At 40.0% G+C, this 26582-nt stretch overlaps 1 protein-coding gene across 9 annotated transcripts in view; it reads left to right on the top strand.

Annotated features, from left to right (window-relative positions):
• LOC107154714 (protein HIRA) overlaps positions 1-26582 on the top strand; it is a 99436-nt gene that overhangs the window by 30560 nt on the left and 42294 nt on the right. For 8 of the 9 annotated variants that reach the window (XM_048785138.1, XM_048785135.1, XM_048785137.1 and 5 more), the window contains 8 exons: positions 4857-4952; positions 6132-6292; positions 11914-12081; positions 14660-14773; positions 18530-18600; positions 19148-19253; positions 21425-21640; positions 22987-23072. In XM_048785138.1, the coding sequence (XP_048641095.1) occupies positions 4857-4952; positions 6132-6292; positions 11914-12081; positions 14660-14773; positions 18530-18600; positions 19148-19253; positions 21425-21640; positions 22987-23072 (1018 nt within the window). The remainder of the gene's footprint in view (positions 1-4856; positions 4953-6131; positions 6293-11913; positions 12082-14659; positions 14774-18529; positions 18601-19147; positions 19254-21424; positions 21641-22986; positions 23073-26582) is intronic. The other variant, XM_048785132.1, reaches the window with a different exon arrangement.

Raw genomic sequence — 26582 nt, 5'->3', positions numbered from 1 at the left:
GTCTTACAAAGTTGCTATCTTCAATCTTAGGATCCTCCTGCCTCAATCTCCTGAGTAGCTGGAATTACAGACATGTACCACCACACCTGACTCTGTGTCTTTTAAAAACCAATGGCAAATAGTTCACAGGTTATCCTGATTCCCTTTTATGTCAAGAAAAGACAAGAGTAGGTACTATCACTTGTTTTGCTTCTCTGGAATTTCTGCAGTACAATTAAGCAGAAATCAAGAGGGTAGACATACTAGGAAATAATATAAAAATGAGTCAGGCATGGTAGTGCATGCCAGTAATCCCAGTGACTCTAAAGGCTAAGACAGGAGGATCTCAAGTTCAAGACAATCTCAGCAATTTAGCAAAACCCTAAGGAACTCAGTAAGACTTTGTCTCAAAAAAATAAAAAAGGGCCTCATATAAGAACAAATTTAATTATTTATCTTTTACTACTAATACCCATTTAGCATATCTAATAATAAAAAGAAAACCCTTACATAATAGGATAAAAAATTATAAATGCCCAGGAATAATCTACCAAGAAATGCATGAGGGGTTGTAACTCAGTGGTAGAGCGCTAACATGTGAGGCACTGGGTTTGATCCTCAGCACTGCATAAAAATAAATAAAAATAAAGGTATTGTGTCCTTCTACAACTAAAAAAAAAAAAAGAGAGAGAGAAGAAGAAGAAAAGAATGTGTGAGATCTTTGAGATTTAAACCACAAACAGGTTTTTTTAAAAAAATCTGTTTTTTTTGTTTGTTTGTTTGTTTGTTTGTTTTTAAGAGATGGGGTCTCAACATGTTGCCCAGTCTGGCCCCAATCTCCTTGGCTTGAGTAATCATGCTGTCTCAACTTCCCAGGTAGCTGGGACTGGGTGCATGTACTTCCACACCTGAGATCACACCACTACAAACCTTTTTTTCATATAAAATGACTACTTTATAAATAGACTAAATAAAATACATTTTTTTCACATTTAATATTTGCTCATCCATTTAATAAATATTTATTGTGTATATGATGTGTTTCAGGCCCTTCCCTCAAGAGTTTTCATTCTTACAAAAGGATAGACAGTAATCTGGTCATATAGGAAATTTGAAGAGGAGCACTAGGGAGATAGCTCTGGGATGAGTACTGGGGAGCTCAATAAGAAGTAGGTGCCATTATAAGCATTATTCTCAAAGTTAGGCCTCAATGAGAAGGTGATATCTGAGGGGAGACCAGAAAAAGGTGAGGGGACAACCAGGCAGAGGGAACAGGAGCACAGGTATGTGCTTGATTTGTTTGGATAGCCACTGAGATGACCGAGGGCTCCTCTGATGGAGATGGGAAGGCTTAAGAGGGTTTAGGTTAGGGAAGTTGAGACGTTTGGCAAGTATATGAGTCTATATCATGAGGAGCTAAGCACAGCACAAGGAGATCAGTGAGGAGGCTATTACCATAATGTAGGTCTATATCTCAGACTTCGGTCATTACTGGGGAGTGGTGAGAAGTGGTCAGAGGTAGATTTCCTAGTGGATCAGACACAGTATTAGAGCAGAAGAATAAAGACAGGTTCATACACTGGCCTGAATAAGGAAAAAAATGAATGTAGTTCTCATACTCTGAGATGAAGCAGTCTCTTTGTTTAGGGGAAATGCTTTTGGATTTTGGTTTTAGACATATTAAATTTGCCAGTGTGAGAGACATGCTGTGTAGGCATTTGGGAATAGGAGATTTTGAAGACAGGAGAAGGTTCTGGGTAGAAACAGTTCAAAGATGGAGCCAGGGTTTGTAGAGATGAAACAAGCAAGGGAATCTAAGAAAGAGGCCAGTAAAAATAGTGTTGAGTGTTTGAAAGAGAAAGGAGAGAGTAATGTGTTCACTGAGGTGAAGTGAACACACTCTAAACCTGAACCTGAACCTGATAGCATAGAGGCCACAGGCAGCCTTAACAATGTGATTGATTGATGACATTCATGGTGTTGGGTCAAAACTTGTTGGAGGGTGTTCAAGAAAGACTGGGGAAAGATAAGTTTGCATTGTACCAGGCTGGGTTTTGTCAGGCACCTATGAAGACATAAAAGGAAAAGAGGATGATAGTGAGATCTCAGAAGAGGAGAAAGGTGAGTATGTATACAGGAGTGGCAGAGAGTGGAAGGATGTAGCCTCAATGGATCTTAGCATGGTGGTTATTTGAGTGTGGGAGAGTTGGAATTGCAGTGATCTGTCATCTGGGCATGACCATAGAAATGAATGTAGAAGCCAAGGTTGTTGAAAGAGAACAATAAGTTTAAGGAACCCAAAGCCTTGAGTTTAGCCTTAGAAGAATCATCATCTTGGAATCCCTAACAAATATGATGAGAATAGTGACCGAAAATTTAAATTGAATAAAGGGTCTTGGATTTTTGTCAGTCCACAGAAGGAAAGGGCTTGGTATACCATTTGGAGACAGAAGCTCCAAACCTGGAATTCAGAGAGAAAATTTTGCCATGTATGTGGATTTACTGCAGAACTGGACAGTGACTTTGAAGAGCCACTGGATAGATAAGTAATGTTTCCGATGAAAACTTTCAAAGTTTTAGTGATAGAAACATTATGGGTTTTGGATAAAACTAATAACTGGAGGAGGCTACAATATATCTAAGGAATTGTAGTATTGCCACTGAGGCATCACTTATCAAAAAGGGAACTGGGCGCAGTGGCACATACCTGTAATCCCAGTGGCTCAGGAGGTTGAGACAGGAGGATTGCTAGTTCAAAGGCAGCCTCAGCAATGGCGAGGCGCTAAGCAACTAGACCCTGTCTCTTATAAATAAGGCTGAGGATGTGGCTCAGTGGTTGAGTGCCCTGAGTTCAATCCCCATTACCAAAAAAAAGGCCGGGGGGATAAATTTTCCCTCATGTAACATACTAACCATTAAGCAGTTGGTAATTGAGGAGAAATTCATTTAGAACCTTACTAAATTTCACATACACCAAAAATAAATCTGAGATTTTAAAGAGATAAATACTGTAAATAATTAAACCAGGTGAAAGTAGAATTGAATATTTATCAGAACTCTAGCAGAGGGAACATTTTTCAAGGTTAATAGGAAATAGAAGAAATCACAAAGGAGAATAACAGACTTTACTATGTAAAATTGTGATAATATGGGAAGGTGAATAGGTGAAGTTTGTAGCTAATGTATGTTTTGTATGTAATCATATATCCTTTCTGGGTTCCCATCCGACTACATCTCGCTCTTATACTTGTGTACTACAGTGAAATATTGGTGTTTATATGCTTGCATCTGCAGGACTCTTAAAGTCCTAGAGAAAATTCTTGTTCATTTTTGTAAACACTACATTTATATTTGTTACACCCAATGCACAGAAAGATTTTCTATTAGTCACAAGACGTGATCAAATTAGTTCAAAAAGACTTTTTATATAGTAGACAGACATGAAGAAGCCTTACTTTCATTAATAATCAAATTAAAACTAAAGTTTAAAAGGCACTTAATAAATTAGAAGGAAAAATCATAATCCTATTCTTAACAGGGAATTTTGAAGCAGACATTGTTCATAGAAATATAAAGGCACAGAGGTCTTTGAAAAGCATTCTGCAGTATTATGAGAATCCAGACCTGAAGATTTCAGGTATCCTTTCCAGGATTCCCACTTTGGAATATCAGTCTCAGAGAAATAATCTAGAGTATGGAGAGTGGCACATGTACATGGTAGCATGAAAAACTGGAACCAGTTATTCTTCAGTGATAACTTAGGTCTGTTTATAGTAATGAATGTTCTCAACGGTATAGAATGTAGAGTAAAACCAAAGAAGTTGTGAAGTCCTCTTAGGTGATTAGAATATGAAATGCAGCATATCAGTGCATGCATACACATTGTGATCCACAGAACACAATGGAATGTGAAAAAATTGCATTAAGTTGCTATTAAAGATTTTTTTAAGGTCTGATACAAATTTTGAATATTTAGCTTATACCTCTTTTTGAAAAAATTCTTGGGAAAGAACTAAATAACTATTGACTTCCTGAGGCACCAATGTTAGAAAAGGAAGTAAGATCCCAAGCCTTCACATTTAGATAGCAAGATGGGTGTGGTTGACATCACCATCATGCCTGACCTTTATTGATGCCATGATGTGTGCCAGGTGCTCTACTATGGCATTGTCATGTTTAATCCTCAAAATAATCCTGTGAGAGTAGGTTTGTTGTTTGCTTAATCCACACGTTACAGGTGAAAAAACTGAGTCACAAAGAAATGAGCATTAATGTGATGCTTGATTCTTTCTGGGAACTCCATAAGAAAGACATGTTCCTGGCACCAGAGGTGAGATCCAAGTCATGAGAATAGCAGGGCCTAAAGATAACTTCATTCAGATAGTCAGCAGCTCTTGATCTCACTATGTGCCAGGAAGTCTGCTAAGTGCTTTCCCTACCATGTCTTGTTTTGAACTCGGAATGCTCTCTGAGGAAGGTCCGGTTATAAGTAAAGATACAAATTAGTTGAGGAGGAGGCCCCAAAGGCCACAGACCCAGGAAGTGTCAGATTGTGGTTCTAATATATGATTGTGATACCCCATGGCACCCAAGCTCTCAGCTATGCCTTGTTGCTTTGTCTGTAAAAGGAGTGGGCATTTTGGTCAATTAGGTGCTTTAAACTTTATAACCAATTAAATATCCTTAGTGGGGAATTTTTTCATGTTGGTTTTTTATAAAGTTTCTAGTTCTGATGGTCCCAGGTCATATGTCCTCAGACATGAAAATCCCAGGAACAATCAGCCCAGCCTGCAGAAAAGGCTGCTGCTGAGTGCCTACCCTTACCCAAGTGCATTCCAGGTAAGAGATCTCACCACAAGCCCCCTGTCTTCTTCTAGATGTAATGGATGTAGCATGGTCTCCCCATGATGCCTGGCTAGCCTCATGCAGCGTGGATAACACTGTCGTCATCTGGAATGCCGTGAAATTTCCAGGTCTGGGATTTTCCCTGCTGGTTGATGGCAGAAATGGGCTGCTCCCAGAAGTCCTGCCTGTTGGTGACTAGAGTGGGGTTGGGGAGTGGGCTCTGTCTCCTTAATCTCGGTGGCAGCAAGTGTATCATAGTAGCCTGGGATTTGTGTCTCTTCAGTAAACCAGGTCTTTTTTTCTTTATCAATTACGTTTGTTTAATATTTAAAAAGAAATTTATGCTAAAGAAAAAGAGTAACTGAGTGCTGGCATTAATGTTGAGGACCCTCAACTCCCACACATGCTTTGTGTCCCTCTTCTTCTAGGCTATGGCCTCAGCTTAATTGCTATCTCCTTTGAAGCCCTTGAGCAGATGCTGGCTAACACAAACCCTATTGTGCAAAAAATGAACTTTTCCTATTCATGGTGCTTAAAGTCATAAGAGATGGCATAACCTGGCCTAGTGTTAAAGTTTATAATTAATAAAATATTTATATTCCCACTTAGTATCTGGAATATGTTTTCCTCATGGGCCAAAATCTATCATCCATGGACATGGATCCAAGTCATTTCAGTTTTCTTTAAAATTCACCACCGACATGTGTGGCGACATTAAGTCTGACCACAGAGGGGGTTTTAGAGACTGGTACAGCATTTGGATTACAGATCTGTAGGAGGTACTATTGTGCAATTCTTTGTCTTACTTAATGATTTTAGCCCAGGGCCCAAACCCCTAAATTGCTCAGCCTCTGTCTATTAGGGCTACTTACTAGGGCTGCTCACATCAGAAATACTCAAGTCATAGCCCAACTTGGCATAGACTTTTGTCCATGAATGGCAGCCCTGGGCTATACTGCTGGCTGCAGACAAGATGTGGGAGCAGAATTGGCAGCTCTGGCCCAGGCCTAGATCTCTTATTGCCTATCATTCTGGGGACATGTGTGACCCCACTGAGAGTATTAGCTATGGCTGAATGGAATCCATGGTATCTGCGTCCTTGATGCAGTAATCTCTTTATTTGCTTTGGTGGAGATCAACCTAGGTGGCTCTTTTGCTTGTGCCCAGGTGGGCTTAAGTCCCTTCTCTTGGATTTCTTTTCCATGACCCACTATGGCTCATGTATTTTATATATAGAGTTACTGTTTTTCATTGAGTTAATGCCTGTATAAATTTCTTCTGTTTTTTTTTTTTTTTTTTCTTCACAGAAATTCTTGCTACTCTTAGAGGTCATTCTGGCTTGGTGAAAGGGTTAACATGGGACCCCGTTGGTAAATACATTGCCTCTCAAGCTGATGACCGCAGTCTGAAGGTGTGGAGGACCCTGGACTGGCAGTTAGAGACCAGCATCACCAAACCTTTTGATGAGGTAACTGAGGAGGCCCAGGGTTTGGCCCCAGTACCTGTCTGACCAATGAGAGAGGAACCTGACCATGATCCAGACCATGTAGGTGAATGCACAGAGTATGGGGCCTTAGCAGGCCAGTCAGCTTTCTGTAGGGTAGGCCCTGAGAGTTGTATGATAAAAGTCTTTCCTTTATGGGAAGGCATTTAATGTCCAGCTTTGAATTGAAAATAATTTATAAATTTTAAAGCTGAAGAGAACCTTAGATCTATTCCTGCAGCACTGTATCACCCAACTCATGCCATTGTGGGAAGTTTACATTGAGCCACCCTACCGAGTGGCTTGTTGATATGAGGAGAACATGGAAGAGACTGTTTTGAATGGTTCCTGGCCGTGTTTGTGACTTGTGCTCATTGACATCTGCTCTGTAGGCCAGTCAAATTTTTTTGTGTGCCGATTTAGCAGTTTAGTTTGCAAAACAACTAGAGAACAGACTGCAGTGGCTTCTGTGGTATTTTACTCTCTCTTCCTTGAGTTCTGATTTCATATGGAATCAGCTCAAAATCACTATTATTCTTTAGACATTTATGAAGTGGCTTCTGTATTTAAAGCAATACTGGGTGTGGGGAAATAAAAGTAGATTGAGATGTAATCTCTCCCATGGACATTTACAGCTCTTCTGCATAGCAACTGTTTTTTTTTGTTTTTTTGTTTTTTTGTTTTTTTTAGTTATATATGACAGTAGAATGTATTTTGACATATCATACATACATGGAGTATTACTTCCCATTTTTGTTATTTTTATATGATGTGGAGTTACACTGGTGGTATATTCATATATGAACATAGGAAAGTTATGTCTAATTTATTCTACTCTTTCCCATTCCTGTCCTCCTTCCCTTCCCCCGTACTCCTCCCTGTTCAATCCAGTGAACTGCCCCCACCTTGTGAGTCACTATCTATCAGAGAGAACATTTGTCCTTTGGTTTTTTGGGAGTGGCTTTTTTCACTTAGCATGATAGTCTCTAGTTCCATCCATTTACTGGCAAATGCCATAATTTCATTCTCCTTTATGTCTGAGTTATATTCCATTGTGTATATTTACCAAATTTTCTTTACCCATTCCTCTGTTGAAGGGCACCTAGGTTGGTTCATAGCATAGCTATTGTGAATTGAACTGCTACAAACATTGATGTGGACATGTCACTCTAGTATGCTGATTTTTAAGTCCTTTGGATATAGGCTGAGGAGTGGGGTAAGTGGGTCAAATGGTGGTTCCATTCCAAGTTTTCTGAAGAATCTCCATACTGCTTTCCAGAGTAATTGTGCCAATTTGCAGTCCCACCGGCAATGTATAGTGTACTTTTTTCAAACCCTGACATCCTGACCAACATTTATTGTTACTTATATTCTTGATAATTGCCATTCTAACTGGCAATTATAAAATCTCAGCGTAGTTTTTATTTGCATTTCTCTTAATTGCTAGTGATGTTGAACATATCTGTTAACCCTAGCACATTATCTACAGAGTGTGCTCTAGAGAGCATGTCACAGAGAAAGTGCCCTGCTGATACCTGTGAGCACATGTCTTCACATGAAGACAGACATTTCTGTGTGTTAATGATGATATCATTGTCTACTGTGTGCTGTAATGGCCCAGGTTGGGTGATTGCATCAGGGAAGGCTTCTCAGAGCAAAGGAACACAGGAGTGAAGATTTGCCGGAAGAATAAACATTTGCCCACTGGTAAGGGCTGGCTATAGAAAGAAAGTGGAAATCAGGAATTCAGTTTTCTCCAGTCAAAACCTACTAGACTTAGTCCTATATCCATTTCCTACAGCTTCTTAGTTCAGGTGATGTGGTTCTCACACCTTTAGTATCTCAGGATTCTGCTGCCAGGCTCCTGGGGCAGCTGCAGGAGAGTCTTTTTTTTTTTTTTTTTGGGGTACCAGAAATTGAACCCAGGGGTTCTTAACCATGTAGCCACAGCCACTAGCCCTTTTTATTTTTTATTTTGAGACATGGGTTTCACTAAGTTGCTTAGAACCTCACTAAGTTGCTGAGGCTGCCTTTGAATTCACGAACCTCCTACCTCAGCCTCCAGACCTGCTGGGATTACAGGCATACCACCACTGCATCCAGCTACAGGATAGTTTTGAGTACTAGGAGGAACTAGTAGTACCCTTCAACCTCTGCTGGGGGTCATCCTACACAGGGTTCTGAGGCAGGTGATTTCATTGCACTTAGGCCCTGCTTTGTTTTACCCTTCTCTGTGCCATGAGGTCAAGATATTAGCCCCTAAATCTTTAGGGGTAGCCCATGCTGACCTTGAAGTTGGCTTTGGACTCACATCTCACTTTGCAGGATGAATAAAGTGAGGGGTGTGTTGCCTTAACCATCATGCCAAGTCAGGGGAGCAGTACCTTTGCTTCTGTGCCTTTTACAGTTCATGAGGACTTTACAGACCTGTTCTTTGCAGATATCCTCACCATTCCTTGGGTGAGGAGTCAGGCTCAAAGAAGCAGGTGGTATCTCATGGTCATCTGTTCCACTCTAGACTCCTCCTGAACTCCCAGATATAAGCAAGGGAACTTTCTCTATGGCAGCATTTCTTTTCTTTCTTGCCCACCCCCCATATTTTTTATTGTTGCATTATAGTTGTACATTTTGATGGAATTTGTTGTTACATATTTGTGCATGCACACAGTATAGCAATATAATTTGGCCAGTATCACTCCCCAGCACTTCCCCTCTCCCACCACTTGATCGCTTTCCACTACTAATCTCCCTTTGATTTTTAGATTCATCCCCACCTTGTTTTCCTTTTTCCTTACTGGCTTCCACATATGAAAGAAAACATGCGACCTTTGACTTTCTGAGTTTGACTTATTTCACTTAACGTGATGATCTCCAGTTCCATCCTTTTTCCTGAAAATGACACAATTTCATTTTCTTTTTTCTTTTTTTTTTTAGAGAGTGAGAGAGAGAGAGAGAATTTTTTAATATTTATTTTTTAGTTTTCGGCGGACACAACATCTTTATTTGTATGTGGTGCTGAGGATCGAACCCGGGCCGCACGCATGCCAGGCGAGCGCGCTACCACTTGAGCCACATCCCCAGCCCACAATTTCATTTTCTTTATGGCTGAATAAAACTCCGTTATGTATATATACCATATTTTCTTTTTCATCCATTGAGGGACACCTAGACTGGTTCCATAGTTTGGCTATTGTGAATGTGCTGCTATAAACATGGGTATGCATATATTACTATAGTATGATGACTTCGGTTCCTTAGGATAAATACTGAAGTGTGGTATAACTGCATCATATGGTGGTTCCATGCCTGGCCTTTTGAGAAACCTTCATACTGATGTACATAGCAGTATGTACATAGCAGTATGATGTACTAATTTACAGTCCCACCAACAGTGCAAAAAGTGTTTTATTGTTTGTATTCTTGATGACTGCCATTCTAACTGGTGTGAGATGAAATCTCAGTTTAGTTTTTATTTGCATTTCCCTAAATGCTAAATGCTAAAAATACGGCCATTTTTTTCATATATGGCCATTTTCATATATATGGCCATTATATTTTTTTTTTTTTTTTTTTTTTTTTTGTTACCTGGGATTGAACTCAGGTGCACTCAATCACTGAGCCACATCCCCAGCCCTATTTTGCATTTTATTTAGAGACAGGGTCTCACTTAAGTTACTAAGCACCTTGCCATTGCTGAGGCTGGCTTTGAACTCTTGATCCTCCTGACTCAGCCTCCTGAGCTGCTGGGATTATAGGCATGTGCCACTGTACCTGGCTATATTTCTTCTTTTGAGAAGTATCTATTTAATTCATTGTCCATTTATTAATTGGTTTATTTGGGGTTTTTGAGTTTTTGTATATTCTAGATATTAATCCTCTGTCAAGAGAGTAACTAGCAAAGATTTTCTCCCACTCTATAAGTTCTTTTTTCATAGTCCTAATTATTTCCTTTACCGTGCAGAAGCTTTTTAATTGGATGTCATCTCATTTATTCACTCTTGGCATTATTTCCTGAGCTTTAGGGGTTCTGTTGAAAAAAGTTGTTGCCTGTGCCTGTATGTTAGAGTACTGACCCTATACTTTCTTCTAGGAGTTACATAGTTTTTGGTCTAATTACAAGATCTTTGTCCATTTTTAATAGAATTTTGTGCAGGATGAGAGATATGGATCTAGTTTCATTCTCCTACATATGGATAACCTATTGTCTCAGTATTATTTGTTAAAAAGGCTCTCCAGTGTATGTTTTTGGCACCTTTGTCAAGGTTCATATGTCTGTAGATGTTTGGGTTTGTCTCTGTGTTTTCTGTTCCGTACCATTGGTCTATGTCTGTTTTATGCCAGTACCATGTAGTTTTTGTTACTATAACTCTGTAATATAGTTTGAAGTCAGTTATTGTGATGTCTCCAGCATTGCTTTCTTGGCTTAGAATTGCTTTGGCTATTCTGTGTCTTTTATGCTTCCAGATGAATTTTCTGACTATTTTTTCTAGTTCTGTGAAGAGTGTCATTGGTATTTTGAGGGGATTGCATTGAATCAGTATATTGCTTTGGTGGCATGGCCATTTTAACAAAATTGATTCTGTCCATCCATGAACGTGGGAGGTCTTTTTGTGTCTATCTTTTATGTCTTCTTCAATTTCTTTTTCAATGTTCTATAGTTTTCATTGTAGAGGTTTTTCATCTTCTTGGTTAGATTTATTCCTAGGTTTTGTTTTGGGGTATTTGTTGTGTTTTGTTTTGTTTTGAGACTATGGTAAATGGGATTGTTTTCCTGATTTCTTTCTCAGCAGATTCATTGTTGGTGTATATGAAAGCTATTGATTTTGGTATGTTGATTTTGTAGGCTATTACTTTGCCAGATTTGTTTATTAGCTCTAACAATCTTTTGATGGAGTTTTTTGGATCTTACAGATACAGGATCATATCATCTGCAAGCAGTGATAATTTAACTTCTTCCTTTCCTATTTTTATCCCTTTATTTCTTTTCCTGCCTAACTGATCTGGCTAAAATTTGAAGCACTGTCTTAAATTGGAGTGGTGAAAGTGGACATCTTTCTCTGTTCCAGATTTTAAAGGAAACATTTTCAGTTTTTCCCCATTTACTATGAGATTAGCTTTGGGTTTTTCATATATATTCTTTTTGATCTTGAGGTAGGTTCCTTCTATTCCCTAGTTTCTTTAGTGTTTTTATCATGAATGGGTGCTGAATTTTGTTGAAGGCCTCTGTGGCAGCATTTCTTGAGGATGTTTCATAGACTCTGTGTGCTGGGATTAACAGTGCTGTGCAGAAGCAGTAGGTGAATGTGGAGTTGGGCATTTCAAAGGACTGGCCTTCCTGCTGATTCCCACAAGCATGTACCCACCGTGCTGCTGTTCTGTGTTCAGTCCTATGGGAGTGTAGAAGATATCACAGTTCCCATGCTCATGTGACAGAGATCCCTTTTTGTTGTGTCATCTGGTTGACAACTCTCAGTGTAGTCAGAAGTTTGGGGTTCATGCCCTATCATCATATCTTAGTAAATCACAGTTTGACTTTGTCTTTGAGGCCCAAGTTTTGGTCACAAAGTTGACTTTAAGCTCCTTTCAAGCAAAGTTATTTCTTTCAGTGTGGAGGAACGACCCATGTACTGCGGCTCAGCTGGTCACCTGATGGGCATTACCTTGTGTCTGCCCATGCAATGAACAATTCTGGCCCCACTGCCCAGATCATCGAACGGGAGGGCTGGAAGACCAACATGGACTTTGTGGGACACCGGAAAGCTGTAACTGTTGTGGTGAGTGTGCCTGGCCTTATGAAGTCCCGGCAGCTGTCAGTACCTTCTTGAGTGTCCTACTACAGTGGTTTACATGTGTCCTCAGAGCCTGAGGGGTAGAAAGCTGTTCAGGGAGGCTCCTAAAGACTGGGCCACACAAGGGACTGAGGTGATGGGACTCAGAGTCAGCATATGTTGGTGTTTACTTCATTTTAAATTCTTTACACTTAAATATTTTAAAACTACTTTTACAAAATATAATACCTATGGATTTTTTTGTTGGTTGTTTATGCAAATTGTAATATAGCAAATATCACCAGATCAGTCTTTGGTTAGAACAATGTAATTCCACACCAACGTTTTCCATATTCAGGTCTGCTCTCAGGTGCTCCAGCATGGTGCCCCCTTGTGTAACTCCATTGAACATAGAGTGATTCTGGGTACCCGCAAAACAGTGCTCTTATCTCCATTTCCTTCAGCAGTAGTCATAGGTGCAAGCTTATGCTGGTGGTCACTGGTTTGCACATCTGGTCTTGATGTGGAGGGTGAAGGTCTCCAGATAACTACTGCTAATCTTTCAGGCATGAGAGACCATTAATCCCTATGGATCACTTTAATTGAAGAGTGTCTTAAGATTAACCAAGGCCAGCTGTTAAGTAGCTACAAATAACCTTTGAGAATTTGCAATCAAACAAGATAAATAGATTGATGGGTTTGGGCTGATGACAGAGTAAGATCATTTGGGAACGTGATCAAAAGGGGCTCATCATTACTTGTTTAAATTGAAAAGTAGATATCATATATTGTACTTCAAAAAATAAATTTTGTAGTAGTTAAATATTGCTTCCTCAAAATTTTTATCTTGTAGTCTATGTTGGATTTTATTTGAAACTAAGGGCCTTGTTCCTAAAATGTTTGAAAATCATTGCTTGTGATTCTCATAGTCACTTTAAGAGCAGCTCTGTGAGAAAATAATATATGCCTCATAGGAAGCTCACAGAGCTTCACAAAGCTTTATAAAGCCCACTCATTAGTAGTAGAAACTCAATGAGTAGCTTTACAGCCTACCCAGTAGTAGTGGAAACTCAAGCCCAGGATTCTGTTTTTTCCAATTTCTGTATAACCCTGGTCATTCCTGCCTGTCCCCTGGAGTGAAAACCCCTCTAGGTTACCTGACCCTGCACTTAGAAGCCCTCACTTGGAATTCCAGGAACTCCTGCCCACCTCTTAATCCAGAACAGTCTTAGGGTGCTTACAGCCTTTCCAAAAGGCAACCAGCTTACCCTGAGAGGTTTTTTGTTTTTGTTTTTTTTGTTTGTTTGTTTTTACTTATTTATTTGGGTTTTTTTTGCGGGGGGGGGGGGTTCAGTTCTTGGGAANTTTTTTGGGGGGGGGGGGGGGGTTCAGTTCTTGGGAAGCTCAGTGAGGTGAGAAAACATGCAGTTAGTACTATAGTTAGCATAGTATGTTAAGTTCTCAGCACTGCATATAAATAAATAACCACTTGAATCAAATGTATGAAATATGATATGTCAAGAACTATGTAATGTTTTGAACAACTAAAAATAAAAATAAAAAATAAAGGTCCACAGTTTTGCCTTTCCCAGAGTGTCATATCGTTGGTTTATACAGCATGTAGCTTTTTCAGATTGGCTTTTTTGGGGGATGGAGGGATATCAGGGATTGAACTTGGGCACTAAAACACTGAGCCACATCCCCAGCCCTATTTTGATTATTTTTATTCAGAGTCGGTCTCATTGAGTTGCTTAGTGCCTCACTTTTGCTGAGGCTGACTTTGAACTCAAGATCCTCCTGTCTCAGACTCCCAAACTGCTAGGATTACAGGCATGTGCCACTGTGCCTGGCCCCTGGGAGATCTTATGAGCCTCTTTGGCTGAACACATTTCTTTTTTTAAAAAATATTTATTTTTATTTATTTTTTTAGTTGTAGTTGGAATCAGTATCTGTGTTTATTTATTTTTATGTGGTGCTAAGGATCAAACTCAGGGCCTTGCACGTGCTAGGCGAGAGCTCTACTGCTGAGCTACAACCCCAGTCCTGGCTGAACACATTTCTGCTAGATAAGTATGACTGTGGACAACAAAGATATTGAGATGAAAGGGAATTACATGGATCAGTTCTCTCCTGCCAGTCCCTTTGGCCTCCCATAGGAGATGGAGAGTAAGCAAGTCCTGGTCCCTGAAGCCCCTTGCAGGCTTAGCTTCTCCCCCAGGTCCTAGGAAACTGACAAGCCAGGAGGAATTGATAGGACCAGTTCTAGTAGCTCCCATCTCTTTGACTTGGCTTCTGACTCCAAAAATCGAGCATTTAGGAATACTAACTTCAAGTCCTCATTCCACCATTTACTCATTTAGTTACTCTGCATGTTTTCTGACATCACTAAGTCTCCAGTGCACCATCAGCAAAATACCTCCTAGGTAGTTATAAAAATTATCTAATGCATGCTCAGTACTGGGCCTAGAGGCTCTGTGAGGAACTCCTATCAGTGGCTTGGGATTTCAGTGTGTTTCTCATGCTTAGGCATGAGGTATATACTTGATGCATGATTACCATTTTAACATGTGTTACTTGGTTTTAGAAATTCAACCCAAAAATCTTCAAAAAGAAGCAGAAGAATGGGAGTTCTGCAAAGCCCAGCTGCCCTTACTGCTGCTGTGCTGTTGGCAGCAAGGATCGCTCACTCTCTGTCTGGGTGAGCCACCACACTGAGCTTTTGCTGTAGGGTGGGAGGTGTGGACTGGGAAAGTGGCAAGCTTGGAAGCCTTGAAGGGAGGAGAGACCCACTGCTATTGATGATGTTCAGTATGTACTTCACTGTGTACCTGGGATCAGCCCCTCCTCCTAGAAATCTGCAGGCATTCCTACTGCATAGAAGGAAGTACTGACACAGCCAGAAAAGGCTGCTGAATCCCCAGCTAGAGCAGATCTTGTATCTAGACTGGGGGGCAGCACCCAGAGCAGTTAGTACTATAGTTGGCGTAGTGTATTTGCTTGCTTTGTATTGATATATAGTATATGTGAAGCATATTCAGTTTTGTAGATACAGTTAAGTGAACTGTCGTGCACGTTTACACCAGTATCACTACCACCTTGGTGCGGGTAGAGGGAGGGTGGGATCTTGACCAATTAAGAAGCCATCTTCCCTCCACCCCCAAGATAATCATCCTTAGCAGCCTCTTTTCATTTTGATGAGTTTTACCTGCTCTTGAACGTCATATAAATCAGTTGTGCAGTGTTTACTTTTTTGTGTCTTGAGTTTCTTTCCCTTGGCATAATGTTTTTGAGATTCATGTGTGTTGTGTATGTCCGACAATAGTTTATTCCTGTTATTGCTTATGTAATCTTCCACTGTATGAACATATCACAATTTGTTTAATGCATTTTCCTTTTGATGGATATTAAGATTGTCCCAGTTGTGAGATGTTATGACCAAAAGCTGAAAAGAATATTCTTGAATAAGTCTTTTTGAATACATACTTAGGAGGAAAATGACTAAAATTTAACAAAAAGAGTGGGGCTGCAGTTGTAGCTCAGTAAAATCCTGTGTTCAATTCCCAGGACCCAAAACAAAAGAGAGAGTACCAAGTATTGACAAGGATATGGTTAGCTGGAAGTAATACATTACTGGTGAGGAAAGTGTTTGGCAGTTTCTGTTAAAGCTAAGCATATGACTCCTTACTAGACAGCAACCCCAAAGAGGAGGTGCTATGCCCCTTCTGCTCCTAACTTACTGCCCTCCACCAAGCAGATTCTCAGCAAATATTCAGTGACGGGTTGAGACATGAGAACTGAAGAATAAAACTGTGATAGTTTTCAAGTTAGAGCTCTGAAAGGCTATTTAGTTCCTTAGCTCAAAGGCTGATAATTTTGGGGGTGTCAGGGAGTGTACCGGGCATTGAACGCAAGTAGCACTCGACCGCTGAGCCACATCCCAGCCCTATTTTGTTTTTTATTTAGAGACAGGGTCTCACTGAGTTGTTTAGTGCCTCGCTTTTGCTGAGGCTGGCTTTGAACTCACGATCCTCCTGCCTCTGCCTCCTGAGCCACTGGGATTATAGCTATGTGCCACTGTGCTGAGCTAAGACTGATGTTTTATGACATGAGACATTTTCACTTGCAGTGCAGAAGACATGGCCGTGTCACTGAGCCCTGAGGTCCCTCCTTGAACCCTCTTGGGTTTAAAATCTAATAAAGCCAGGTGGGCTGGGGTTGTGGCTCAGCAGTAAAAGTGCTCGCCTAGCAGGTACAAGGCCCTGGGTTTGACCCTCAATACCACATATAAATAAATAAAATAAAGGTATTATGTTTAACTACAACTAAAAAATAAATTTTTTTAAAAAATCTGATAAAGCCAGATGTACATACAATAATTTTTTTTAAACTTCTCCATAAGCAGAATGGAATCGAAGTTATGGGTTTGAAGGTTATCTTCTGGCTAGATTTATTATAAAAAAATCTATTGAACCTAGGGGTGCTTTGCTACTAAACTATATCCCTAGTGCTTTTTAGTTTTTATTTTGCGGCACTAAATTGCTGAGGCTAACCTCAAACTTGATTGTCCTGCTGCCTGAGTCACTGGGATGACACCTGTGCCACCATACCTGACTTTATTTTTCCTCAGAGACCTTATATTCTGTATTCATTTAACACCCACCCTGGAATCTGAACCCTAGTGTCACAGGGACCAGTTCAAGATGTGTTTTTCCTGGTTTATCCCATCCCATGGACCATTCAAGGTACTGCTCATGTTTCTTAGAATGCCAAGATCAGGTGGTCACACAGGCTCCAGGTTTCTAGGGTACTTAGGTACATTTATGGAAAGAGAGGCAAAGCTATTATTTTTGTGGAATTAGAATTAGGGTGAGGACAAGATTCTTAATGTAGATATTAGGTAGCTCAGACTTGAGCTTCTTCCCCGGACTTAAGTGAGCACAGCTCCTCCTTCACCACACACCAATCTTAGGCTCTAAGTGTAAAGCTTAGCATCACAGCCTCCTGGAAACTCCAGGACAGAGCCCATTATCTGTAAAGAAGTGTGTTCTCATTCAACCCACAATCTTGCAGTGTTGGAAGCCGTGTATGAAATATGGGTTTGTTTGAGCCATCATAAGGCAGGGGGTTGCGTTTTTGAGAACTCCTGTTGTGAATCCACTGGTTGCAGATTGCTGAGATTAAAACTGACACCCTACCTTAGGTCACAGCCCTAGGTTCAAAGGCAGCCCCTGGAGGTAACCTCCCTAGCCCCAAACAACTTGTTTTTCCCATCTTCATCCTGTTTTCCTCAAGAAGCCTACCTCACTGAAACCTTTTAATGTATTTCCCCTTAAATAAAGAATTTGGGCCTTTCTTTTTCAGTTCTGGTTCCCATCAGGGCTGGAAGACCCACCAGGCCCCAGCATTTAAAACTATTTTCTGCCTCTTGTTTTTCGTTCCTTATCGATTATTTTCAGGCTTTTTATTTTCCCAGCCAGTTCACACCCCCAAGCAGGAATTAACTCTTGGCGTGCTGGTAACCCTGACACTGTAGCTTAGGACACGGCAACAGGGTAGCCAGACACTTGTATGTAAGAGATGGAGTTCACCATAGTTGTAGAACAGTCAACAAAAGAGGACTAGATAGTGAACATGAACATGCTGATTATTATGTAGTCATCCAAACAATATTTTTACAGGATATTCAATGACATACTCACTGTGCATTAAGTAAAAAAGCAGACACACTATGTGCCTTATTTCGAAGAGAAAAATAAATACTTGGAAAAGTTAAACCATAACAAAATAGTTCATCAAAGTAATCCCAGTGACTCAGGAAGCTAAGGCAGGAGAATTGAAAGTTCAAGGCCAGTCTCAACAACTTCGTAAGGCCGTAAACAACTTAGCAAGACTGTCTCAAAAATTAAGAAGGACTGAGGATGTAACTTAATGATAAAGCACACTTGGGTTCCATCCTCAGTATAAAAAACAATTTTTACAATAATTAACTTTGGGTCTAGATTAAAGGCAATTTGTACAGTTTTGTGTATTTACCAGGTATCTGTAAACACTACAGAGTAAGCCTGTATGACTTTAGATAACTGATTACACCATGCCTTGGGTAATGTGTACAAGAGCTTTATGGGCCCAGAGAAAATGAGCTGGGCTCTTTTTGAGCCTCATCCCCTGCTTGGTAAAACCTCTAAGCTCCTCCTTGGAATGATTCCCTTCCACTCTGCCCTGTATATATAAAGCCATCTGCCTTGCCAGAGTATGGCAAGCCTTGAGATGGGACCACTATAGTGTACATATTTCTGGAAGACTTTCGTTTCCCACAGTAGCTGTCTGGATGGAGTTGAATACTATGTATGTCAGCAGAAATTCTGACCAAGACTTCTGGGCTGGTAGTATTAACTGAGCTGAGTACACAAAAAGGGGTTCTCAATTCCATTAACCTTTGCTCCTTATTTTGCAGCTCACGTGTCTGAAACGGCCTTTGGTTGTCATTCATGAGCTGTTTGACAAATCCATCATGGATATTTCCTGGTAAGGTGGATTCTTAAGGTATATAAACTATGAAAAATCTGAGATCTCCTGGATATGACTAAGGCCAGGCAACCAAAGCATCCTCCTAAGGCAGCACAGACCCCCCAAGGTTCTGCTCATACATGATTCAGGAAATAGTAGTAGTTCTATGCCTGATATTGTGAGAATATGCAATATTATAAGGTAGGATATGCCAAAGAAAAATGCCTTCTCAGAAAAACTGTTATCCACATAGTTTTATAGTAGACATACTTCCTTAAGATATTATATAAATGGTTTAAAAAATAAGAAATAAGTTGAAAATTTTTACAAAATTCATGGTAAGAGATGCATTTTACATGTGCCTAAAACTAAAGGGTACCAGGGACCCTCTGGAATGTGATTATTGCTTCACTTTCTCTATCCCATCTTCAAGCTTCAGAAGGGAACCATGGGTTTCCAGCAACTACCTAGATTACTATTCAGCCATCCTCACAGGCTGGCTATTGTGGCATTTCTGTCTGCCTCAGGTACTTGTCCACAGGCTGTTGACAGCTGTCTCTTTCAGGACTCTGAATGGGCTGGGCATCCTGGTGTGCTCCATGGATGGCTCTGTGGCATTCCTCGACTTCTCCCAGGATGAGCTTGGAGACCCCCTCAGTGAGGAGGAAAAGGTAGGTCCTTGTACTTTTACATGTTCCGTGACCACAGAAATAGCCACAATAACTCTGGGAGACCAATTTGATTGGACCTTCTTCTGAATTGGTATTTCTTTAAGTATTAGAGGGTCTTTGCCTTTTATAAATTGTAATTCTTATCTTCTTTGAAAAATAAATTAATAATTCTCTATTCATGTCAGAAACAAGTCCTGGAATTAAGAATAAAACTTTGAGACCATTTTTTATGCCATTAACAAGCCACCAGTGGGAGATTTTCACCCTGGGAGAGAGCTGGAGTGACTCCCAAGGGGTCCCTGTATGTCACTTTTCCCATCTCATTGTCTTATACTGACTTAACAGCAATTATAATAGTAATATTGGACATTTCTTTTTTTTTTTTTTTTTGAGAATTTTAATATTTATTATTTTAGTTTTCAGCGGACACAACATCTTTGTTTGTATGTGGTGCTGAGGATCGAACCCGGGCCGCACGCATGCCAGGCGAGCGCGCTACCGCTTGAGCCACATCCCCAGCCCAAGCCACATCCCCAGCCCTGGACATTTCTTAACGTTTACTGAATGTCAGACTTTGGGTCATGTACTTTGCATGTATTATTTAAACTATTCAAAATCCTTGAAGGCAACCCTTATCTGTTACATCAATGAGGAAACTAAGCCTTAGAAAATAGCATGGCCCTTTGCCGTGACCACATGTGAACCTTAAGTACAAGAACTAAAGCATGAACTAGGCTTGCTGCCTTTGGGCCAAGTCTCTTCTTTTGTGCTCTGCCTGAAACATGGCATCTGTGTATCCTTCTGCCAGGCTTTAAAAAAGACTCTGCTTTACCCACCAATAGACTTAGGAATCTTTGGTTTCTATCAGTAGACATTTGCCAACATTTACTCAGATGTAGGGCTTCTGAAAACCCAGAGTAGGTCAGCAGCTCTCTCTGTAGTGATCCTATTGCTGGGGGAAGCTCCCTCTTAACTGGCTGTGTGACACCTGCTAAGAGTAAACCCTTTGGGGCAGAGATATGCCTTGTGCACAGTATCTGGCAATCATTTTTCAATGAAGAAATGAGTGTCTCAGTGGCCAGGGATCCTCATTCCACCTTGTCTCTGTCATCAGGTACCCAGGGATCACTGCATACTTCCTTGGAGAATCACTATGAAAGCCTATGTAATAACCCTATCTGGCTAGGGTTATCATCAGCAGTGACCTTGTGTTACTACATGAGGAAAATTTTGACCAAACTCTGAATTCTGGCTGAGATTCCAGGGGCTGTTTAGGAGCCAAGATGTCAAAGGAGGAAGCTTCTTGGCTATACCTAAGCCTGGCAGGATTAAGTTCCAAAGCCCCTCTCCTGGAAAGTTGTCTCCTCCTTCCCAGCATCCTCTGCTGTGAAGCATGCCTATTAACTGTTCTTGCCCTGTTCTTGGCAAGATAGGGCTGGTCATTTGCACATCTTTGTGTTAATCTGTTCCTCATCACACTTTCATGAGTACCAGTTACTACAATATGCTGGGGACATTGTCTGTTCTCTTGGGGTTGCTATTTAGCTTGTTATGGCACAGAATTAATGGGGCCTAGGAGGATGGGAAAGGATCCTGCTCAGAAGGATCCGGGCATCTTAAGGGAGAGACCAAGGGAGAGCAGAGAAGAAGAGAGAGACCATGGGAGAACAGAGAAGGGTCTCCCTAGGTCTGATGTGCCAATCTTCCTTGCTCTTAGAGACACTGTTTGTCCCGTGGAAACTATCCCACCATGGTGGCTGCCATCTGATAAGAGCAGTGAAAGTAGACTCTTGCTTTCAGTATCTGGTACCCTGAGAATATTTAGGTGCTTTGAGTTACTTAAGAACCTTGAGTTAGCAATTTGGTTATCTGCACCAATTGAGGTGGTATTTATTGCTATTTGTTTTACACCAGGAATTTTCTTGTCAGTATTCACCATCATCCCCTGCAATAGATACATAGTAGTCTGTAAACATCTAGTGACGATCTGAGACTTCCATCAGAGCTGTCTAATGAGGGACAGGCAGAATTGGGTGGGAGGTGATGGAGAGCTAGCCTCCCAGCCTTTTTGCTTTCAGAGCCAGGAAAACCTGTGCCTCAGTGCACTCATGATGGGCAGCATTGACCATAGTGATATACCAGTGTATAGAACCTTTCCCTGCTTTCCACAGAGCCGCATTCACCAGTCCACCTATGGCAAGAGCCTGGCCATCATGACTGAGGCCCAGCTCTCCACAGCTGTCATCGAGAACCCAGAGATGCTCAAGTACCAACGGAGGCAGCAACAGCAGCAGTTAGACCAGAAGAGTGCCGCAGCCAGAGAGATGGGCTCAGCATCCTCAGTCGCGGGTGTTGTCAACGGGGAGAGTCTGGAAGATATTAGGAAGGTGAGGGCTTAACCCAGGATTATATACCCAGGGGACAAGGAAAAGGGAACAGGCAGGTACAGCTTGGATGGGGCACAAAGATGTGACCATAGTCATGAATGAGGTGAAGAAGGTACTGAGCCTGGTGCAGGATCCATAGTTAACCTGCATGGGGCCAGTTGGTCCTAGTACCTGAACCTGCATAAGACAATAATGGGGCTTAAAGCACCTTTTTCCAAAGTTGCCTTGTACCAGGGAGCCCTACAGTTCATCTCTTACCAAACCTTCACCTGATCATATTTCTAGGAATTTCTACATACTGAGAACAGTGTGTTTTAGGCTCTGCCCTTAGGAAACTTGTGGTTTCCCCATCTTAATTTGGAAATACCTACATTTCACTGGTAGGAGCAGGGGATTAGAAATGGGATAAGAGTAGAGTAGGAAATGTTGAGCTTACCCTAGAATTTAAACCATCTCCAGGAGCTTTTGTGGGTTGAAAGACCTCCCCTAGGTAATTCAGACAGAGTGTATAAATAAAAACCTTTCACAAAAGAAGGGACTCTATGGAAAAAGTCAGTTTGAAAATCACCAGCTTAATGATGAGAGTGTGCCCACAGATTCAATTTCAGTCCTTTAGTTTCCTCACGGAACCCCAGAGCTGTCAGATGATGTCCAGCGTGGCATGTGCTTACAGTCCTGGGATTTGGTCACAGTACCACATGTGGTGCTGATGATAGATAGGTGCTTGGAGCTGTTTTAACTGGGTGCTTTTTGTCTGCTTCTCTACTGTGCCTGAAGTCAAGTACATACCTTGATAAAAAATGCTTATTCTTTGATTAACTAACTGGTTTAATTTTGTACAAAAAAAAAAAAAAAACCCTGTAAAAAGGGAAGTTAGAATACATTTTCTTAGAAGCCTTATTATTTTCACCCACTGTAGCAAGGTGTAACTGACATATAAAAAGCTATATGTATTTAAACATTAAAATTAAATTGTTTACAACAATTTAATGTTTACAACTTTAAAAAGCCAGGCATGGAAAGACCAATACTATATACCACTGACATGTGGAATCTAGAATAGTCAAACTCACAGAAACAGAGAGGAGAATGGTGGGTGCCAGGGCCTGTGGGAAGGGGAAACAGGGAGGTATTAGTCAAAGGGTACAAAGTCTAAGTTGTTTGGTCCTAGAGATCTACTGTATAGCATAATGCCTACAATTAACAGTACTATGTTACAAAGAGGGTAGATCTTATGCTAAGTGTTCTTATCACAAAAAGAAAAAAAATAAGCAACTTTATTTTTTGATATTTGGAGATAATTGGCAGAGACTTTTCCATTCATTTATATAACTCTACTTTGCCAGAATCTTTTGAAGAAACAAGTTGAGACTCGGACAGCAGATGGTCGAAGAAGAATCACGCCTCTCTGCATAGCTCAGCTGGACACTGGGTACTCATTCATTCACCAAGCTTTATGTGACCTTATCTGGGGAGACCTTCCTCTCTCCTTTCACCAGTTAGCACTCTCATAGTTAGGGCCTTCACAGACTCTTGGGTCAACTTGACTCCTAGAATGTGGAAGCAAAAAAGTCAAGCCCAGCCTTCCACCAGCCTCAAAGTCCTTCAAAGTTCCTCACCAAGCTCTGTGCATACTTGACTCATGTGAAAGGGCAGAAGGCTGAGATAGCCTATAGGCTAGGATGCTTTCTCAGATCTACACATATTTACTGTACTTCAGTGTTGGTAAGGCACTGGAAGACACAGGAAAAGAAGTCAGACTGATTTTTTTTTTCTTTTTATAACCTTTTCTGATTATGAAAGGTGTGTGTGTGTGTGTGTGGTGTGAAATTTTTATATTTCATGAAAATTTTAGAAAAAGTAAAAGGCCAAAGAAAAATATAAACTTTATTCATAATCAATTCTCTTAAATATAATCCTGTTAACATTTTGATATCTGTATTTCCAGTCTTTTTCCCCACTTGTTACTGTATCTTGACTTTTCATCTACTTTAATAAATAGTCCTCTGAAGCATTTGCTTGCTGATTATCCAGATTGCTGTCCTATGAATGCAATGATTTACTGAACTAGCTCCTTAACTGTGGACTTATAGTTTGTGTCCAATTTTTTGTGATGTAAATGACTTTTTGAGCATACTCTTTGAGACTGTTTTTACAGAATAATTCTTGAAAGCAGAACTGTTGGCAGAGAGTAGGTCTCTGGGACACATTCCCTATGGGGGCAAAAAGAAGGAATGTGGATTCGTTCACCTTTTACAGTTGTCTCAGTGTCTGAAATCAGAGTTGCCTTTATATTGGTCATTCTCCAGAAACAATATATGTTGATTTAAAGAATGATAAGGCCCTGTATGAAAGAAAAGAACCCTATAATCACAGCATCTCACTCTAGGTTGTGTACAGACTCTGCACTGAGCATCAAGAAGTCCTTCATGGAGACCACACATAGTAGTCCTTGGCACTTTGCCATTGTCCATCCATTAGCTGTTTTAAATCTTCCTTGAAAACTGAAGAGATGTGCTAACCCAGCCTCTCACGTTAGGTGTGTGGACACTGAGTCTCCCAGAAGGCAGAGACCTGACCAGAACCAGGTCTTCTGACTCTTTCCAGAACAATGATTTGCCTTTAACCAAGCCTGTTTCCTATTGTGAACCTACAAGCAATAAGGCCAAGTGCCTAGCTTTTATAAGGTTCAAGTGAGACCAGTGTGTGAATGAGCTTTGTATACTGTTAAGCCTCTGGGAGTGAGGGAGGTGGTAATAATGATGGTACTATTGTTCTGTGGATCCTTCTAGGTTTAAATGGTAAGGAGGTAGGGAGCTTCCTGTCTGGCCTTAAGCCAGCTTTTTGCTATTGGGTATATATTCCTGGTATCAAAACTTGATTTCTTTTGTTTTAAAGGCTTTCTCACTCTCCTGATTCCCATGTTCAAACAAATAGCAACCAAATAGGTAATTATTTGCTTAATTAAGAAAGAAAAAACACAAATATCCAAAGTAGTTGCAAGTAGGAAATAATAACAGATAAGAATAAATCAAAAGGATAATAGATTTCTTTGCTGAACTCTGTGCAAATAAATTTGAAAGTAGATGAATTTTGAGGAAAATAATAAGATTACTAAAACTGCCAATTTGTTGTAGAAGAAATTGAGATGCTATCAAAAAGTTAACCTAAATCCACCGAAAGTCATCAAAGTAAGAAAGCTTCACCAAGAAAGCATAACAAAATTTTAAGGAACAGACAGATAACTGAAACTGGGCATATAGTTCAGTGGTAGAGCACTTACTTAGTCCTGGGTTTGACTTCCAGAATCACGATTTTTTTTTTTTAAAGAACATAATATTTTCATCAAAATGTAACCAAGATAGCCAGGTACTATGGCACATGCCTATAGTTCTAGCTACTTAAGAGACTGAAGCAGGAGAGGAGGATCACTATAGAGTTGTAAGACCAGCCTAGGTAACATGAGACTCTGTCTCCAAAAAATTAAAACTAATAAAGTAAAGGTAATACTAATATTAATACTAATAAAGGTAAAACATAATAAATTTTAATCTTATTTCATTTCTGAATGTCGGTGTAAAATCCTAAATGAAAAAGTAACACACCATTGCATTAGGCTAAGAAATGTAAATATTTATAAAGAAAACTCAAAAGAAATAAAACTGGAAATACATACCATTCATTAGCTTGTAAGACTCAGTGTCATAAAGATGGCAGTTCCTCCTTAACATATTAAATTCTAAAGTTATGTGTGAAAATAGAAAAATATTTTTTGGAAAATTTAAAAAGATTAATTGGGAGACTAACCACACCAGAAATTAAATTAATCCTCTTTTTTTTTTTTTTTAATTCCACAGAGGATTTAACCAGGGATGCTTTACCACTGAACTATATCCCCAAATCTCCAGTCTTTTGTTTTTAATATATATATTTAGTTATTGATGGACCATTATTTAATGAACTTATAAATATGTGGTTATGAGACTCAAACCCAGTGCCTCACACATGCTAGGTAAGCACTCTACAACTAAATCACAACCCCAGCATCTCCAGTCTTTTTTATTTTGAGAGTTGCTGAGGGTCTTACTAAATTGGTGATACTGATCTTGACTTACAATCCTGCCTTGGCTTCCAGACCCTAGGATTATAGGCATATACCACCATGCTGAGCTAGAAATTAAAACTCACGTAAAATATAACAATTTAAACAGTGAAGTACTGATACATGAATAGTCAGAGCAAGGGAATGTAATGTAATTCCCAAAGACCCAAATTTTTCCCCAAAAGGGATTTTCAAATGTACCATATCATACCAGGAATGAAACATTAGCTAATTCAATAAGTGAAAATCAGAATTACCTGTCACTCTAGAAAACAAACTGGATCCCAACCATACAACTTATAATTAGAAACACTGATGAGCACAGAGGCTAATTTTTTTGTTATTGATATTTAAAATTTTAGAAGAGTCTTTGAGAAAAAATATTTTTATAATCTATAAAATTATTTATAATTTTAATAAGTAAAAAAGTTTTCTGCAAATAACACAAAATTTATACCACATAAAAGTAATCTTTCTGACAAAGAAAAATAGCTGGGCAAAGTGCCACACACCTATGATCCCCAGCCACTCAGGAGATGGAGGCAAGAGGATTGCAAATTCAAGACTGGCCTAGGTAATTTAGCAAGACCCCTTCCAAAATGAAAAGGGCTGGGAATGTAGCTCAATGGTAGAACACATGTGCAAATGATGGAGTTCAGGCCTCAGTATTGGGTGGGGAAAAAAAGGATCATAAAGAATCAAAACACAGATGTGTAACTGATGTGATTCTGCAATCTGTGTATGGGGTGAAGGTGGGAGTTCATAACCCACTTGAATCAAAGTGTGGAATATGACATGTCAAGAAATTTGTAATGTTTTGAACAACCCACAATAAAAAAT

Source organism: Marmota marmota, unplaced genomic scaffold (genome assembly GCF_001458135.2).
Source record: "Marmota marmota marmota unplaced genomic scaffold, marMar, whole genome shotgun sequence".
Lineage (NCBI taxonomy): Eukaryota > Metazoa > Chordata > Mammalia > Rodentia > Sciuridae > Marmota > Marmota marmota.
This window is presented reverse-complemented; position numbering and strand designations above follow the sequence as displayed.